Raw genomic sequence first — 16795 nt, 5'->3', positions numbered from 1 at the left:
AATCAAATAATATCCTCGGGCGAGGATTAACAAAAACATAAATTGCTTCTGTTATCAAATCCCCTTCTCTGACCCTTCAGCCTTCTTTCACTTGTGACTACTATGGACCCACCAGGAAATCAAGGATAATCTCCTTTTCTTTTTTTTTTTTTAAATATATATTTTATTGATTTTTTACAGAGAGGAAGGGAGAGGGATAGAGAGTTAGAAACATCGATGAGAGAGAAACATCGATCAGCTGCCTCCTGCACACCCCCTACTGGGGATGTGCCCGCAACCAAGGTACATGCCCTTGACCGGAATCGAACCCGGGACCTTTCAGTCCGCAGGCTGACGCTCTATCCACTGAGCCAAACCGGTTTTGGCGATAATCTCCTTTTCTTGAATCAGATCCGAAAAATCCCTTTTTCATCTGAAGGTAGCATATGCACAGGTTCTGATGATTGGCATATGGCCATCAATAATGGGCCATTTTTGTGCCTACCACATTACCATCTTTTTAAAAATATATATTTTAATCTTCTTTACAGAGAGGAATAGTTAGAAACATCGGTGAGAGATCAGCTGCTTCCTGCACACCCCCTACTGGGGATGTGCCCACAACTAAGGTACATGCCCTTGACCAGAATCGAACCTGGGACCCTTCAGTCCGCAGGCCCACACTCTATCCACTGAGCCAAACCGGTTAGGGCCACATTACCATCTTTTATCATAAAGCCCCAAGGAAAAAAGGAAATCAGCACAGTATTTCCAAGAAGCAGAAAAGGATAGGGCATTTTGCATACTATTTCATTTAAAACTACCATCAACCTTTGACCTTGGTGAGGTAAATGTTATTACTCCGATTTTAAGGATTCTGATATTGAACATGAGAGAAATGAAGTAACTTGACTGAGGTCATCTAGAAATTTGTATCCAGATCACCAGATTGGTCTCTATGACTCCAACCACGCTTTTCCCACCATACCCAGAACAAATATTGCTTGGTTTATCAATTCTATGAATGATTTCTGGTCAGTCGGGATCTTAGGAAACACACTTTAATTTGATGGGAAAGAAATAAATAATGGGGGAAGGTTTCAAACTGTGACAACATTTTTGAATAAAGTATTGGTGATAACAGCTTTCTTTATTGACCACAACGTCAAATTCCTTCTATTTTATTAGGCCTCCTCTCCCCCATCAGTAAATTGAGATGTTTGGACCTAATAACACCCTTTTCCGTGTTATCCCCCGTCCCTCCACCACCCCGCCCCCAAGGGGAAGGGGCATGCTAGGATTCTAGGGAGAAGCCCCCGGCCTCAGGATGCCTCCACCTTGTCGGGTGGGCTCTCGGATGACTGCATTCATGTTAGAGGCATCTGAACTATTCCAAAGAAAAACCACTGCAGATCTAGCCAGGAAAAAGAAAAGCAGGGCAATGAACGGGGGAAGAGATGAAAGAAGACGACGGTAGGAGCTGGAGCTGGAAACATAAATAACAATGCAAATCACCTAAGTAGCATGCAAATAATTAAAGATAACCGTCAATGGGGACCCAGGGTTTACAAGGCAAATGAAACGCTGTTGGTCTGAGTGAGGGTGCAAGGGTAGGACATTGTTCCCGCGCTTCTGGCGCTAACAATCCTGGGCTACACTTTGCATTTAATCGTGGACAGACAACTCCCGCCTTTCTAGAAGCCCTGGCTGTGAAAAACGTTAAGAAACACTGTGCAGCTGAAGTACGGCAAAACGTCGGCGTGTGCCGAGGCAGCGAGGAAATGCCGCCTCCGGACACAGCCCGGGCGCCCTCCATCCCCCGAGCCTCACGCAGACACGCGAAAACACAAAAGAAACCGCCTCTGGCCTCAGAGACCCGGCTTTTCGCTCCCGCCGCCCGCGGCGCGGCTGGGAGGAGCTGTCCCCCGCGGCCCGGCGCCCCGCCCCCCGCTCGCCGCGGAAGTGACGCAGCGCGCCCCGCCCCCCGCCGCTAGTTCGGCTGCTGCTGCCGCTGCGGGTGGACCTGCAGGAGGCGGCGGCGGCGGCGGCTGCCGAGGCCGAGGGAAGATGGCGGACGGTGTGGACCACATAGACATTTACGCGGATGTAGGCGAAGAGTTCAACCAGGTACGTGAGGGCCCGGGCCCACGCCGCCGAAGCTGGCGGTGCTGCGGCCCAGACACAGGTCCTAGGCCCGCCGCGGGCTGCGAGCCGGCGCCGCTGCAGACCGTGCGCTTTTGCCGCCGTGGGCCGTGCCCCGACCCCGGCGCGGCGCCCCCCTCGCCCCTCGTTCTACCGCGTCGTTTTTGCGGGCCGCTGACAGTGCGACCCGCCGCGGGGCCCGGAGCGCGGCCACGGGCCGCAAGGCTGCCGCGTCTGGCTCCTCCCTCGCCGCCGCCTCGCTCCCCATTGTTGGCGGCGGCCGGCGGGCGCTTCCCGCCGCGCTAGGCCCGGACTGGGGGACCGCGTGTGTGCGGCGGGGAGAGCGGGCCGCCGCCGCGCCCCCTCCCCTGTCGCGGGCCGAGGAGGAAGCCCGGCGAGGCGCGCGCCTCCCGCCGCCCCCTCCCCGGCCGCGCCGCTCGGGCTCCGATTTCTCTCTTCGCTCCATTTTGTCTCCTGGCCGCGTACGGTCGCCTCTTGGAAGGCCGCGTTCACCGCCCTTTGTATCCCGCGCGCCGGGCTTCCCAGGCTCCTCGCGTTTGCGGCGGGTTTCGGCGTGGCGCTTTCCTCCTTCTTCCCTCACACTTTGTGGCGGCGCCTTAGGTGTGGGCGCGTTTGCAACAAGTCCTTTGACTTTTGGACCCATGGATCGTGTTAAAAGTCGGTGCACTGGCGGCGCCCTGGTGGTCGAGGGCTTGCGGCCCGGCCGTTCGTGGCCTTTTCGGTGAAAATACCTGGAAAGATGGGTGGTCTGGGCCAAAAGGAAGACTTGGAAGCGGGATGGTTGGATGGAACAAAAAAGATGGTAGCTCACCAAGAGATCAGAGGAGTGATTTAAAAAACGTTCACCTGAAATTCTGAAGATATTGTTTAAAAATAGAGTTGTAGACATGACCTGTTTTTTTCCAAAGCAAAATGGTAAATGTCCTCCGAGAGACATGCTTTATGTTTTGAAGGGTTGGAGAAAGTGAGGACACAAGCTTTTCCCGGTACCTCACAGGCCACAGTTGGCCTAGAGCTAGCTGCGGATTTAGGATGCCTGATGTTGGGCATCCTTGCAACAGATCTCGTTTGTTATTAGAGTAGTGCCGTTGAAACTTTAGGCCTGCTGTTCACGTCTTCACTGCCTTTTATGCAGTAGCACATTCTTATTTTTTATTGGATTTTGGGAGTACTTTATTAGAGCTGGCGACAGTGAAGCAAGGGTTTAGGGTAGAAGAAGCAACAGGAGAGAGCCTAGGCGGGCTGCTTTGCCTCACTGAGAAGTCAGAGAAAAGGGGGCCTTGAAGACAGAGTGGGGGGTTATTAGCCCTGGACGAGCTGCACTGCCCCTAAGTTGCAAGTCTGGTGCGATCCCTTACAATTTAGGAGAGGCAGGCCTGCGAGGGAAGAAGAGGGGATGGGGGGGGGGGAGCACGCTATAGTAATACATTTTTAAAAATCAAGTTGTGCCTAACTGCAGTGTATCTAAAAGCTTTATTTTTATGTTTTTCCAAGTCTGTATGAGAAACTTAGTAAAATTCTACTGGTTAATGTGTTTGATTTTTTTCCCCCTCCCTCCATTAGGGATCTTAATGTGTGAGTAGGGGCTCAAGATTTTTTTTAATTGGGAAAGCTAGAAATCCGTATCATTCTGTTTTTTCAGGAATGACTTTGTGCCCCTGGTTTCCATATTAGGAAAAAATTTTTCAGTTAGCTTTAAATGTTTCCTACTATGTTAAAACTGGATATGCTTAAATGTAAACCATTGTAATCAAACGTTAAGTTTTAAAATTGTTCTTTTTGTTGTGCTTATATTTTGAATATATGATGCCTTAGTTGTCAGTGACTATTATCTTGAGTGCTACATAGTCAGATCTAATGCTTTTAAGGTTATTAGATATAGACCTCCAGGAATTTTTTTCCCCTTTTATCATTTCATCCCAAAGCGAGCCATACTTACAAGTAAGGAACAATTAAGTGTTCAAGACTGTCTTTATTAGCTTTTCTTACAAGAGTATACATTTGTCCCACCTGGATTGACTGAGTGGTTGAGCATTGCCAAGAGGTCGCCAGTTGGATTCCCGGTCAGGGCACGTGCCCGGGTTGCGGGTTTGATCCCCAGTTGGGGGCATACAAGAGGCAGCCGATCAATGATTCTCATCATTGATGTTTCTCTCTTCCTTCCTCTCTCTGAAATCAATTAAAAAGAGTATACATTTGCTTTGCTTTTCTACACCCAATAAACAAAGAATTGGTGTGCAATTTTAGAAGTTGAGCTTTCTTCAGGATCTCTTTGAGAAATATTTTAGGCATTCGCAGACTTAATATGATTATGGACATTTCTCTAATTCATATAGCTGGATGAAGTGATACTAGTGTTATAACTAGTGTTGACTGAGCAGGAGGTAAGAAGAGATTAAAATGTTGTGGCCCTGATGTGGAACTATTTTATAGTATTCTTTTTAAAGTGTAACTTTTGACTTGTACCTACAGCATTTTATCTCACACATAGTTGGATAATTTTATCAGTAAAGTAGCTATATTTTTGAATTGATTAATGGGATTAAATTGAAGCCGCAAAGGATAGTTGTTTTGCAATGTTTTCTGTTTTTAATTTTTTTTTTATTGATTTCAGAGAGGAAGGGAGAGGGAGAGAGAGAGAGAAACATCGATGAGAGAGAAACATGGATCAGCTGCCTCCTGCACACTCCCTACTGGGGATGTGCCTGCAACCAAGGTACATGCCCTTGACCGGAATCGAACCTGGGACCCTTGAGTCCGCAGGCCCACGCTCTATCCACTGAGCCAAACCAGTCAGAGCCATTCTGTTTTTTAAAATGTTAGTATTATTAACTTTTTTTTTCCCTGAAATTTTACCAGAATTAGAGGCAACTACAAAATCACTACTGATTTATTTACTTTGCAACTATATCATTAGCTAGTGCCATTATTTGTATTGGTTGCTGTAATAAACTATGACTTATTTTGTTGTAGTTGAGGAAAATGTTTTACTAAGTATAAACAGTCTTGACTATTTTAGCTTTTAAACTGCTGTAAACTTTTATAAATCTTTGTTCTTTAATGGGAGCTGCAGTTTTCATTGAATTTGTGTACTTTGAAGTTCTCCATGGTCTATGTATTTCCTATTTCTTCCATTTTAAATAGTCATACTTTTATGAAGCACTTTTTTTTTAATGTGTGTATTTTGGAAAAGCACAGTATAAACCTATTTCATAAAGTATGAAATGTTAACTGTCTTAGAAGAAACTTCAAATTGGAAATAGGGTAAGAATAAATTAATGAAACTATAGTAGAGTCCCTTTCTTCACTAGAAGAATTTTAGAATAGAGAATAAAGTTGAATGGGAGAAGGCACAAGGGACTGGGCTATTCTTTATGCGTACTTAAGTTGAAGGTCTTTGGATATAACCAAACTGAGAATAGTTGCTTTAGTGGAAGGAGAATTTGAACTACTTCCAAACCTCTACATTACTTGATTTTGGAGTTGAGAAGAAAGCGGTTTTGTTTTAGCCTGTAGGGTGTATCAGTTGAATTTAAACTGGGATTTGTACTCAAATATAGTGTTGCTAGCCTAATATTTAATAATTATAGACTTTTATTTTGACTAAAATAATTGAATTTTTAAAAATTCAATTGCTCAAAATACATTCCTTGAGTTTTTGTTATATGCCAACAAGGAGGGATACAAAGTTTAGATATAGTGCACTAGTGTTTGGTGAGAGGCACCCACACACATAATTGTAACACTGATAGGTTGTGTATTGTAGAATCCACTCCTTTATGTGTGTATCTGTATCTGTAGAATTGTTGGTAAGGAAGAGGAAAGCTGATAGATACTGTATGCATTGAAGTAGTGTGTCTTTTGCTTGTTTGGGGATCAAAAGCTCCTAGGGTAGAATTAAGTTATTGATCTGACTACTCAACTTTAAAATGAAAATGTGCATAGGTAGTGGCCAGGAAAAAAATTCATTTAGAAGTTATAGACCTAGACATCCTTGAAAGTCAGGTTTATTTCATGAGTCATTATACTTTATATCCTATATAATAAAAGCCTAATATGCTAAGTGTCTGATCATTTGACCGTTGGACCAGTCTCTATGATGCGCACTGACCACCAGGGGGAAGACGCTCCAACCGGTAGGTTAGCTTGCTGCTGAGGTCCAGCTGTCAGGACTAGGTGAGACGGCCAGACACGCCCTGGAGTCCTCCTGCCCTTCCCGGCCCGGTGGTGCACCAGTGGAGTCCCTCTGCCTGGCCTGCATCCTTTCTGGCCTACGCCCTCTCACAATCCAGGACCCCTGGGGGGATGTCGTGGAGCCGCTTTCAGCCTGATGCCCGCTTTCAGCCTGATGCCCGCTTTCAGCCTGATGCCCGCTTTCAGCCTGATGCCCGCTTTCAGCCTGATCCCGCAGGCGAGGCTGAGGGACCCCACCAATGCACGAATCTGTGCACCAGGCCTCTAGATTAATCATAATGTATATTTACTCTAGCCAGTTTTGGAAAATGAGTTTATTAGACAAATATCAGTGAAACCTTATTTCTGATAAATTTATATGTAATAGAAAACCCTCTAAGATAAGGGTTTAGGGTCAAGAATGAGGTAGGTAGAGATTGATTCGGCAACTTGGGTAGAAATGTTTAGGGGAGCTAGAACTCTTCTCACTCAATTTTATTATTTATGAGTGTGATCCATTCAACTGCCTATAAATTGTCCACTTTGTGGTTTATGTGGCATGTTTTTAGTAACAAGCTGGCTTCCTTACTATTAGTCGAGCTTTGTATAGGAATTACGAGCTAATTTTAATATATACTCAGAACATAATTAGACAAAATCAGGATATGATGTATTTTCTAAAAAGATAAATACGTATTAGATTTATCTGATACTGGATTTTGTGTGCTAGCAATTTTCCTTGGTATAGAATACATTTTGTAAATGCAAAATATAAATTTTCCCTGCTTATATTTCTCTAAGTGGAAATGACTATTAAATCCCTTTTATTTGTTTATTTTTAAATAGAGGAGCTTTGAAACAAATGGCCTTTGCTGTGCTGTTACTGGTAGTATCATATGCAGGAATGATATTACTACAATTTTAGGACCAGAAGCAGTCTTGGTCCTATCAGGATGAAGAGTATAGTTGTACTAATTACTATGTATAGTACAGCTATACAATGGTCATCCGAATAATGGTATTCAGTATATACAGTATATAAGTGTTTTCTCTGACTTGGCAATAACTACTTGTATATCATGTAGAATATAATCTTGGAAGTGTAAAATCTTGAGATGATACCTAGTCTGTAGAATGATTGTAGTGATTTAGAATGCAGGGAATGAAAAAAAAATTACTTAGTGCATTTTTAAAATAAATCCCAAGGGCTGTTAATTATTGGAAGTTATATATAATGCACAGCTCTATTGGTGAAAAGTTAAGATTGGGCAGCATTTGGTATCTAAAACAATCAGGGGGGGGGGGTAATGTTGATATTTTCTTGTTTTTGAATGTTATTGAACTTTCCTAAAGATGATTGAAAAGATTTTGCATAGTAGCACCTGACGTTGTTGACCATTTCTCTTTAACAAAGTAGAAGGCATTTTTTGTTCAAGTAGACTTTCAGAACTTTAATGTATGACCCATGATACACATTTTGCATAATTTCAGAATATGCTTGTTTCCCCTCTTTTTAAAGTGGGAACAAAAAGTAGGATATGTTCTCTGTATTATTATTTTTTAAAAAATGTATCTTTATTGATTTCAGAGAGAAAGGAAGAAGAGAGAGAGATAGAAACATCATTGATGAGAGAGAATCATTGATTGGCTGTCTCCTGCATGTCCCCCAGTGGGGATCAAGCCCGCAACCTGGGCATGTGCTCTTGACCGGAATCGAACCTGGGACCCTTCAGTCCGCAGATTGACACTCTATCCACTGAGCCAAACCATCCAGGGCTATGTTCTGTATTATTATTATTTTTTTAATGTGGAGGTTAAGTGTGATGCTGAAGGTGAAAAGGAAGATTACTAATACTACAAAAGAGTATGTGCTTTGAGCTGAATTTTGGTAAGAGCGACAGATATATTTAGATTTATTAGTATTTTTTTTGCCATATCCAAATGTGTACCTTTGGGGCTATAAGTACAGGCTGTGGCCTTGAAATAGAGCAAAGTTAACTAGTCCACGTGGAAATTGAACCCCAGGACCGTGGTCTCAATTAGCATCATACTTGAACCAGTTGGAAGCAGTCCAACCAGACAAAGTGGCAGATCCTGAAATATTGGAAGTCATAACAATATGGAAAATTGGTTGGTGTCAACGTAGGAATTCATGGAAGGACAAAAATAGTAAGTGATTGTGATTCACTAGGTTAGTGTAGCTGCAATTATGCTTGTAAGGAATTGTTTATGTTAATATTTTCCTGGATTTACAACCAATGAAAAATCAAATAATGTGTTAACATGTTTGGTGAAAGTATAAACTTATTCTCCCTCAGGCCTTATATTGTGATTATAGGCTCTGCTGAGCAAACACAACTCCCTTTGTATAATAATAATACTAATATTATTACTGTTGTTGTTATTATTATTATTATATTTGAGGTACAGAACTGGATTGCAAGAGAGTTTACAGTGCCCACAACCTCTTGTGGGGAGCTTTTTAGTATCTCAGATGTATGGAACCACTGCTGCAACCATGTCACTTGAATCTTCAACTACACGGAAACTTCCTAACATAACTCACCCTCCTTTTTTCTGTTACTGCAATTTGAACATGTATTTTAACAAAAATTCCGTTCTGAAAGATTATTTTGGTGTTGCTGTACAAACAAATTTATGGCATTATTCACTGACTTGTCTTAATTTCTACCTTTTGCTAAAGATGGCTTTGTTCGCTGACCTACCTTAAGATTTTGGGCCCCTTATTAAATGTCTTACATTCTACCTCATAACAGAATTGTTATGTAAAGATTCTGTTATGTAATTGGTAAATTGGCTAACTTTGTTATGCAGAAGGTTACCTGAAGACGACTTGACAAATTTCAGGTCCCTTTGGCTATGTGTATAAATGGTATTTCCCTGTCTAGATTTTCTTTCTTTCTTTTTTTTTTTTTAATATATTTTATTGATTTTTTTACAGAGAGGAAGGGAGAAGAAAGTTAGAAACATCGATGAGAGAGAAACATCGATCAGCTGCCCCCTGCACACCCCCTACTGGGGATGTGCCCGCAACCCAGGTACATGCCCTTGACCGGAATCGAACCTGGGACCCTTCAGTCCGCAGGCCGACGCTCTATCCACTGAGCCAAACCGGTTTCAGCTAGATTTTCTTTTTCTCTTTTTAAAAAAAGTTTTGGTCTAGCTTCCTCTGAACAACTAAGTAATAGCTATGTTCCTATGGGGCCTATAATAACAATACTTCGTTAATTTGTTTACAATCATTTTATGAATGCTCTCTAGGTCATTCTCTATCCATGTAAATAGTCCCTAAAATTTTGCTCCTCTTAATGTGCCATTTGTATAACAGTTCATCCTTAATAAATTGTATTAATGGGAGAGGATATGAGTTATGTCTGAGTTTGTTGTTTTGTAACTGATTGACTCTTTATTATCACAAATACGGGGTGTGGCAAAAATAGGTTTACAGTTGTGAGTAAGTAAAAGGTTTTATTCTTGTACTAGTAGTCCTGTGCACGAATCCATGCGCCAGTAGCTGGCCCCAGTAGCTTGCAGCAGCCCTCCAGTAGCTCTCCGCCCGCTGCCCAGCCCTCCTGTAGCTTCTTTCCCGCCGCCCCCCCGCCCCCCCATAGCTTGCTGCCTTGCCCCCTCCTGTAGCTCTCTGCTGCCCTGCTTGTAGCTCGCCCCACCCTCCTGCTGATGAGTGAACCGTCATTACACGGTTGGTCATTACGCTTCTCCGCGTAACGACCATTTACATATTACATCTTTATTATATAGGATTATTATTGATTAATTACTGTATTTTCTATACGAACAACTGTAAACCTACTTTTGCAGCATTCTACATCATAAGAATAAAATAGTTCACATTGATTTTAGGTACTTGGTGGAAAGGAAGAAAGATGGAAATAGGCTTTCCTCTGATACAGGTTAGTTAAGCCTGTGGCTCAGTAATGGTTACCAAAGGCAATTTTTTTTTTTTTAAGATTTTTTTATTGATTTCAGAGAGGAAGGAAGAGGGACAGAGAGATAGAAACATCAATGATGAGAGAGAATCATCGACTGCCTGTCTCCCGCAGGCCCCCGACCGGGGATCGAGCCCACAGCTCGGGCATGTGCCCCTGACCGGAATCGAACCCGGGACCCCTCAGTTCGCAGGCCGACACTCTATCCACTGAGCCAAACCAGCCAGGGCACCAAAGGCAATTTTATTTTATTTTATATATATATATATATATATATATATATATATATTTTTTTTTTTTTTAAATATTTTTATTAATTTCAGAGAGGAAGGGAGAGGTAGAGAGAGATAGAAATAGAAACATCATTGATGAGAGAGAATCATTGATTGGCTGCTGCCTGCATACCCCCCACTGGGGATCGAGCCTGCAACCCTGGTATGTGCCCTTGACCGGAATTGAACCCGGGACCCCTCAGTCCTCAGGCCAACGCTCTTATCCACTGAGCCAAACCGGCTAGGGCTAAATATATTTTTATTGATTTCAGAGGAAGGGAGAAGGAGAGAGATGGAAACATCAATGATGAGAGAGAATCATTGATCAGCTGCTTCCTGCACATCCCCTACTGGGGATTGATCCTGCAACAAGGGCATGTGCTCTTGACTGGAATTGAACCTGGGACCCTTCAGTCCTCAGGCTGACGCTCTATCCATGAGCCAAACCAGCTAGGAACCAAAGGCAGTTTTAAATGGTGTTGAGTGTTCTGCCAATAGCTGCACTTCATGGGGGGGGGGGGGCTTATTTACAAATTGAACCCTCCCTTTTCATTTTTCTCTTTATATATGTTTCTTTTCCCTCTTCCTTGCTTGTTTAGGCATGTAAGTGGCATCCTCTAGCATTGCTTTAATTCTGTTAGTGACAGCTTTCCTAGGTCCATTTTCTCTTGATAATTGACTAGATAATCTAACAAGTCAGGTAAGCATTAACTCTTTGTTGATTGAGAATAATAAAACTATTGCTAGACACTAATTTGTATAGTTTTACTTGTCTTTATGTATTGTTTATCTTTCCCTTGTTAATTTGTTATAACTTTTGGAATTATTTACATACCCACGTTTCATCATTCCCTATGCTTAGCTCTCTAAGCTTTTTTCCCCAAAACTAATAGATTTCACAGGGCTAGGAAAAAAGATCTTGAATACCCTAGAAAAGAATAGTTGTGTTTTTCTTCAGTTAAATATTTGTAATGGCTCTGATTTTTGTTTGTGATATTTTTTGTGTCGATTTTTTTTTTGTCTTTTGTGTCAATTTTTTTTTTAAAAAAAAACTCATCTATTTGTATTAATTCATGTATTATTACTTTCACTTTAAGAGTATTTTACTTCCAAGGAAAGTTTTACATTAGTACTTTATTATGAGCCCATGTCATTCTTTTCCCAGAGGAACATTATTTTATATGTTATAGTAAATAGTGGGAAAATAGCTTTCACTGTATAGACATTTACTTTATAGGTACTGTTTTAAGAATACAAGTTTGGCCCTGGCTGGGTAGCTTAGTTCGCTGTCCAAGGTTGTGGGTTCAATCCCCTGTCAGGACATATACTAGGAGCAATCAATGAACGCATAAATATGTAGAAATCAATGTTTCTCTCATCAATAAATTAAAAAACAAACGTGTGGCATAAACTGAGATTTTTGCTGATATTTTTGGCCTTTTCCTTTTTTTGATCTAAAACTTTAAAAACAAATAGTTGAATTAAATTCTGTCTTTTTTTTTTTAAATAGTTGAGTAAATTTGTATTCAAATCTCTTTAGTGTAGTAGTCTATTGTATGACTTAAAAGCATTATTTTTGTATCCAGGAAGCTGAATATGGTGGGCATGATCAGATAGATTTGTATGATGATGTCATCTCTCCATCCGCAAATAATGGAGATGCCCCAGAAGACCGGGATTACATGGATACTCTCCCACCAACTGTTGGTGATGATGTGGGTAAAGGAGCAGCACCAAATGTTGTCTATACATATACGGGAAAGAGAATTGCATTATACATTGGAAATCTAACATGGGTAAGTAAACTTATCATATGAATTGGTAAATTGAGTTTGAGCTATTCTAGCAGTTAACTTTGAAGTTACTAAATTGATTTTTCTATGTGCTTGCTTATGCAATGAGGAGGACAATAATAGTATCTTTAAAACAAATTCCAGATCTTCTAGTTTTTAATTTTGTAGTCATTCAACTTATTTTGGTAGACATTCCAATTAAATATAGTCCAATGATTTTGTCTTCTAATCAGTTATTCTTTTTACCTATTCCTAGATGTCAGCTATCTCAATTTTACAAAGGAAAAATATTTACATAAGGTCTAAAACCAGGATTCAGAACTGCAAGAGAGAAAGAGACACAGTATGACTCCTGGTTTTAAAGTTTTCATTATCTAATTCCTGTTAGAAACTTGCAGAGTTTTAATTTCTGCTCTCTTTTTATTTTGAGTACATTTATTAAAGCTGGGGACGGAATCAAGGAGGGGCTTAGGATAGAAGAAGCAACAGGAGAGAACCTAGGCTGGGCTGCTTTGGTTCACTGAGAAGTCAGAGAAAAGGGGCTTTGGAGACATGTTCAGGGGACTACCTTTGGACCAGCTGATGCTGCCCTTTGCTCCCATGGTTGCAAGTCATGCAGGGGGTCCCTTAGAATTGCAAGACTTGGGGGGGTCTCTTAGAGTTTAGGTCCTGTAGAATTTAGTAACCTGTGGGGGAAGAAGAGAGAAGGGGAAGATGCATACTCACGGAAGGAGAGCATGCTAAATTCTGATATTAATTTTTTTTTTTAGTGTTTAATTTCCAATTGCTGGTTGTTAGTATACTGAAGTACAATTTTATTACTTTTTTTTTTTTAATCCTCACCCGGGGATATTTTTCCATTGATTTTTTAAATTTTTTAAAATATATTTTATTAATTATTTACAGAGAGGAAGAGATAGGAAGAGAGAGTTAGAAACATCGATGAGAGAGAAACGTCAATCAGCTGCCTCCTGCACACCCCCTACTGGGGATGTGCCCACAACCAAGGTACATGCCCTTGACCAGAATCGAACCTGGGACCCTTTAGTCCGCAGGCCGACACTCTATCCACTGTGCCAAACGGGTTAGGGCTCCATTGATTTTTTGTTAGAGAGTGGAAGAGAGAGGGAAAGACAAATATTGATGTGAGAGAAACATATTGATCGGTTGCCTCCTGCACGAGCCCCTACCAGGCCCCAGCCAGGGAGGAACCTGCCACCGAGGTACATGCCCTTGACCAGAATTTAACCTCAGGACCCTTGGGTCTGTAGGCCGACGCTCATCCACTGATCGCTCTATCCACTCAGCCAAATTGTCCAGGGCTGCTCTTAAATTTTTAATCTGATTTATGGAAATACTGCTATATATACATTGTATCTTAATTTGCATTTATGGGACTTCAAAATTAGTGGTTGGGAGTTTCATTAACTGGATGTTTAATGTAGCTATTTATAATTTTATTAGCATTAAATTTTAAATACTAGAGCAATCTTATAGAATTTTTATCTCTACTTTGAAACGTGTATTATATGTACTGGAAAGTTTAAAAATAGTCTAGAAATCAAAAGTTGTCACTCCTCAGAAGGAGACTTGACTTTGTCAAAGGAAAAAATGACAACAGCCAACACAATAGCCATCTGGTGTGAATGAACAAAAAAAAATATATCCTTTTTTTGTCAGATCGGCAGAAAGCATATATTTTGGTGTGCTATAGAATTTTGGTAGTTTATGAGATGAAAAAGGTTGAAAATCATTGCAATATACAGATGATGTATTATAGATGTACATTTGAAACCTGTATAATTTTATTAACCAATATCACCCCAATAAATTCAAATAAAAAAAAAACACTTGTCACTCTTCAACTTCCTTAATAGCATTTTCTTTTAAAATTTTTACATTAAAACACATACAAATGGATTGATCTTCTACCACCCAATCTGAGAAGTTTTATAATATTGGAGACAGTAACAGTATAGTAATGGAGAGTAGTTGATAATTAAGTCTTTGAATCTGGACTCCTCCATATATTAGTTTTGTGATATTAGGCAAGCTTGTTAACCTCTCTTTCATCTTATGTGAAATGGGAATAATAAAGGACTTGTAAGACTGTTTAAGAGTTAAATATTTGATATAAAGTACATGGTAGTACTCAGTACATGTTATTTTTTTTCTTTTCGTCTTTATATATATATATTTTAAACGGAATTTCCCCAAATGGTTGCCTTTAAGGAGAGGAAGTGACAAGTGATACTAGTTTTATTTAAAATTTTAAATCTTTGCAGTTTAATGTTGGAAGAGACCAGAAACTTTTTAAGATTGATATCCTATCTCTAAAGATTTGTATCTTCTTAATTTCTGAAAATTATCAAGGAATGCATTTTGCCCTCAGGTACTTTTGTGCTATTTAAAAACTGAAGACTGATTTGCAGCAACTGCACTTAGATTTGAACTGAGCATTAATTTTCTTTATTTTGAGTTTACCCTTAAAAAATTGAAACAATAAAAATCTTGGATATGTTTTAATGGTTAATGAGGGGGAAATGTCTTGCAGTGGACAACTGATGAAGACTTAACTGAAGCAGTGCATTCTTTGGGAGTAAATGATATTTTGGAGATAAAGTTTTTTGAAAACCGAGCAAATGGCCAATCAAAGGGGTAAGATTTTTTCCCCCTAATAAAGTTAGTAGCTAGTGATTACAGTTTTGGTGTTAAGTTTTCTTCAAGTTAATGCTTACTATTCACATGTGTAGGATGCTGTGTTATCCACATTGGCAGGAGGTTCTTGGGAAAAGATTTGTACTCCATTTGTCCTGTGATCCAGCTCACTAAAACTAGTGGACACATTGCAAGTGTGGACAGTTTGAGTCTATTCTTTAATTTTCCTGAGTTTTCTCCATCTATGGTTGAAATTATTATTGAGATGACAGTTTAAAGAAACCTTACTATCCCTGGGATTAAAGGGTCAGGGAAGGTGGGCAACAGGAGAATAATGTAACATGGATGTTTTGCTTTATTTTTTTAACTGTTAAACTATACACATGAGATAGGAACATTATACAACACATATTCAAAATTTAATGAAAGCCATAATCTAACAATCCATAGATTATCACTCTTAACATTTTAGTGACTATACTTTCAGGTTTCTTCATAGCACTTTGTGTTTTTATTGCAAAAAAAACTGTAGGTTACAATTTGTGTGTTTTATAACGTGTTTGATACAAGGAGTAAAACAAGTATTATAAGTACATATTCTCTTCTAATGTCTAATTCTTTCCATCATACCTTGTATGCTTCTGTAATTTAACCATTCTTATTTTTGGTTATTTCGGTTTCCAGTTTTTGCCTATTATAAATATGTTACAGCAGGAATCATTCTATATAAAACTACCTTCTGAACTTTTGCAGTAGCTGCCTACTAGGTGTTCCTGCTTTCACCCTAATCTCCTAAAGTGTATACACATAGTAGAAGTTGGAAAAAAGTGACACCAATATTCGTCTGCTCAGAATCTTCTAATGGCTTCTCTCTCACAGTGAAAACCAGAATATTTACTGTGGCCTACAAATTATATGTGATCTGTTCCCCCACAACCTCTCTGACATTATCTCTTAACCATTCTTTACTTTATTATGCTGTTGTTTCAGCCATATTAGTCTGTTTGTTGTTCCTCAAATACATTCCTACTTAGGACCTTACACTAGGTGCTTCCTCTTCTGGTTTACTTTTCCCCCCAATGTTCACATGGATCTCATTTCCTTCAGAACTTTGTTTTAAGAGTTCTGTCCCGACCATCTTGTGCAAAATAGCACCTTCTCTTTCCATCACTGTTTCCTGTCTTTTATTTTTTCTGTTACTAGTGTATTTTTACTTGTTTATTGCCCTGTCTTCCACTATATTATAAGCTCCATGCAAGCAGAGATTTTGTTTTGGTTAACTATTGTATCCCTAGCCTTAGGATGGTGCCTGGCATGTAGGAGTTGGTGTATTGCTCAATAAATATATGTTAAATTAATGAATTCATTAAATTGTTGCTAAATTTAATCTTGACTCACAACAGCAGAATTTTTTTTTTTTAAATATATTTTATTGATTTTTACAGAGAGGAAGGAAGAGGGATAGATAGTCAGAAACATCGATGAGAGAGAAATATCGATCAGCTGCCTCTTGCACACCTCCTACTGGGGGTGTGCCCGCAACCAAGTTACATGCCCTTGACCGGAATCGAACCCGGGACCTTTCAGTCCGCAGGCTGACGCTCTATCCACTGAGCCAAACCGGTTTTGGCACAACAGCAGAATTTTTGACAACAAACTGGAATAGGGTTTCTAGTTAACAGCCATTTTGAACATTAGTGAGAAAAGGGTTCCAAGCTCTTGAGAGTCCTGATAATTTAGAATATCCTATAGCTGTGCAAAATTTTTAATCTTTTTTTGTTTTAAATTA

General features: G+C 40.2%; 1 protein-coding gene across 4 annotated transcripts in view; it reads left to right on the top strand.

Moving 5' to 3' along the window:
- Positions 1–1940: 1940 nt before the first annotated feature.
- CPSF6 (cleavage and polyadenylation specific factor 6) overlaps positions 1941–16795 on the top strand; it is a 35558-nt gene continuing 20703 nt past the window's right edge. For all 4 annotated transcript variants that reach the window (XM_080658551.1, XM_080658549.1, XM_080658550.1 and 1 more), the window contains exons 1-3: positions 1941–2106; positions 12142–12351; positions 14903–15006. In XM_080658551.1, the coding sequence (XP_080514677.1) occupies positions 2047–2106; positions 12142–12351; positions 14903–15006 (374 nt within the window). In that variant the 5' untranslated portion in view covers positions 1941–2046. The remainder of the gene's footprint in view (positions 2107–12141; positions 12352–14902; positions 15007–16795) is intronic.

The sequence above is a fragment of the Plecotus auritus genome (genome assembly GCF_963455305.1).
Source record: "Plecotus auritus genome assembly, chromosome: 3".
NCBI classification, from domain to species: Eukaryota; Metazoa; Chordata; class Mammalia; order Chiroptera; family Vespertilionidae; genus Plecotus; species Plecotus auritus.
This window is presented reverse-complemented; position numbering and strand designations above follow the sequence as displayed.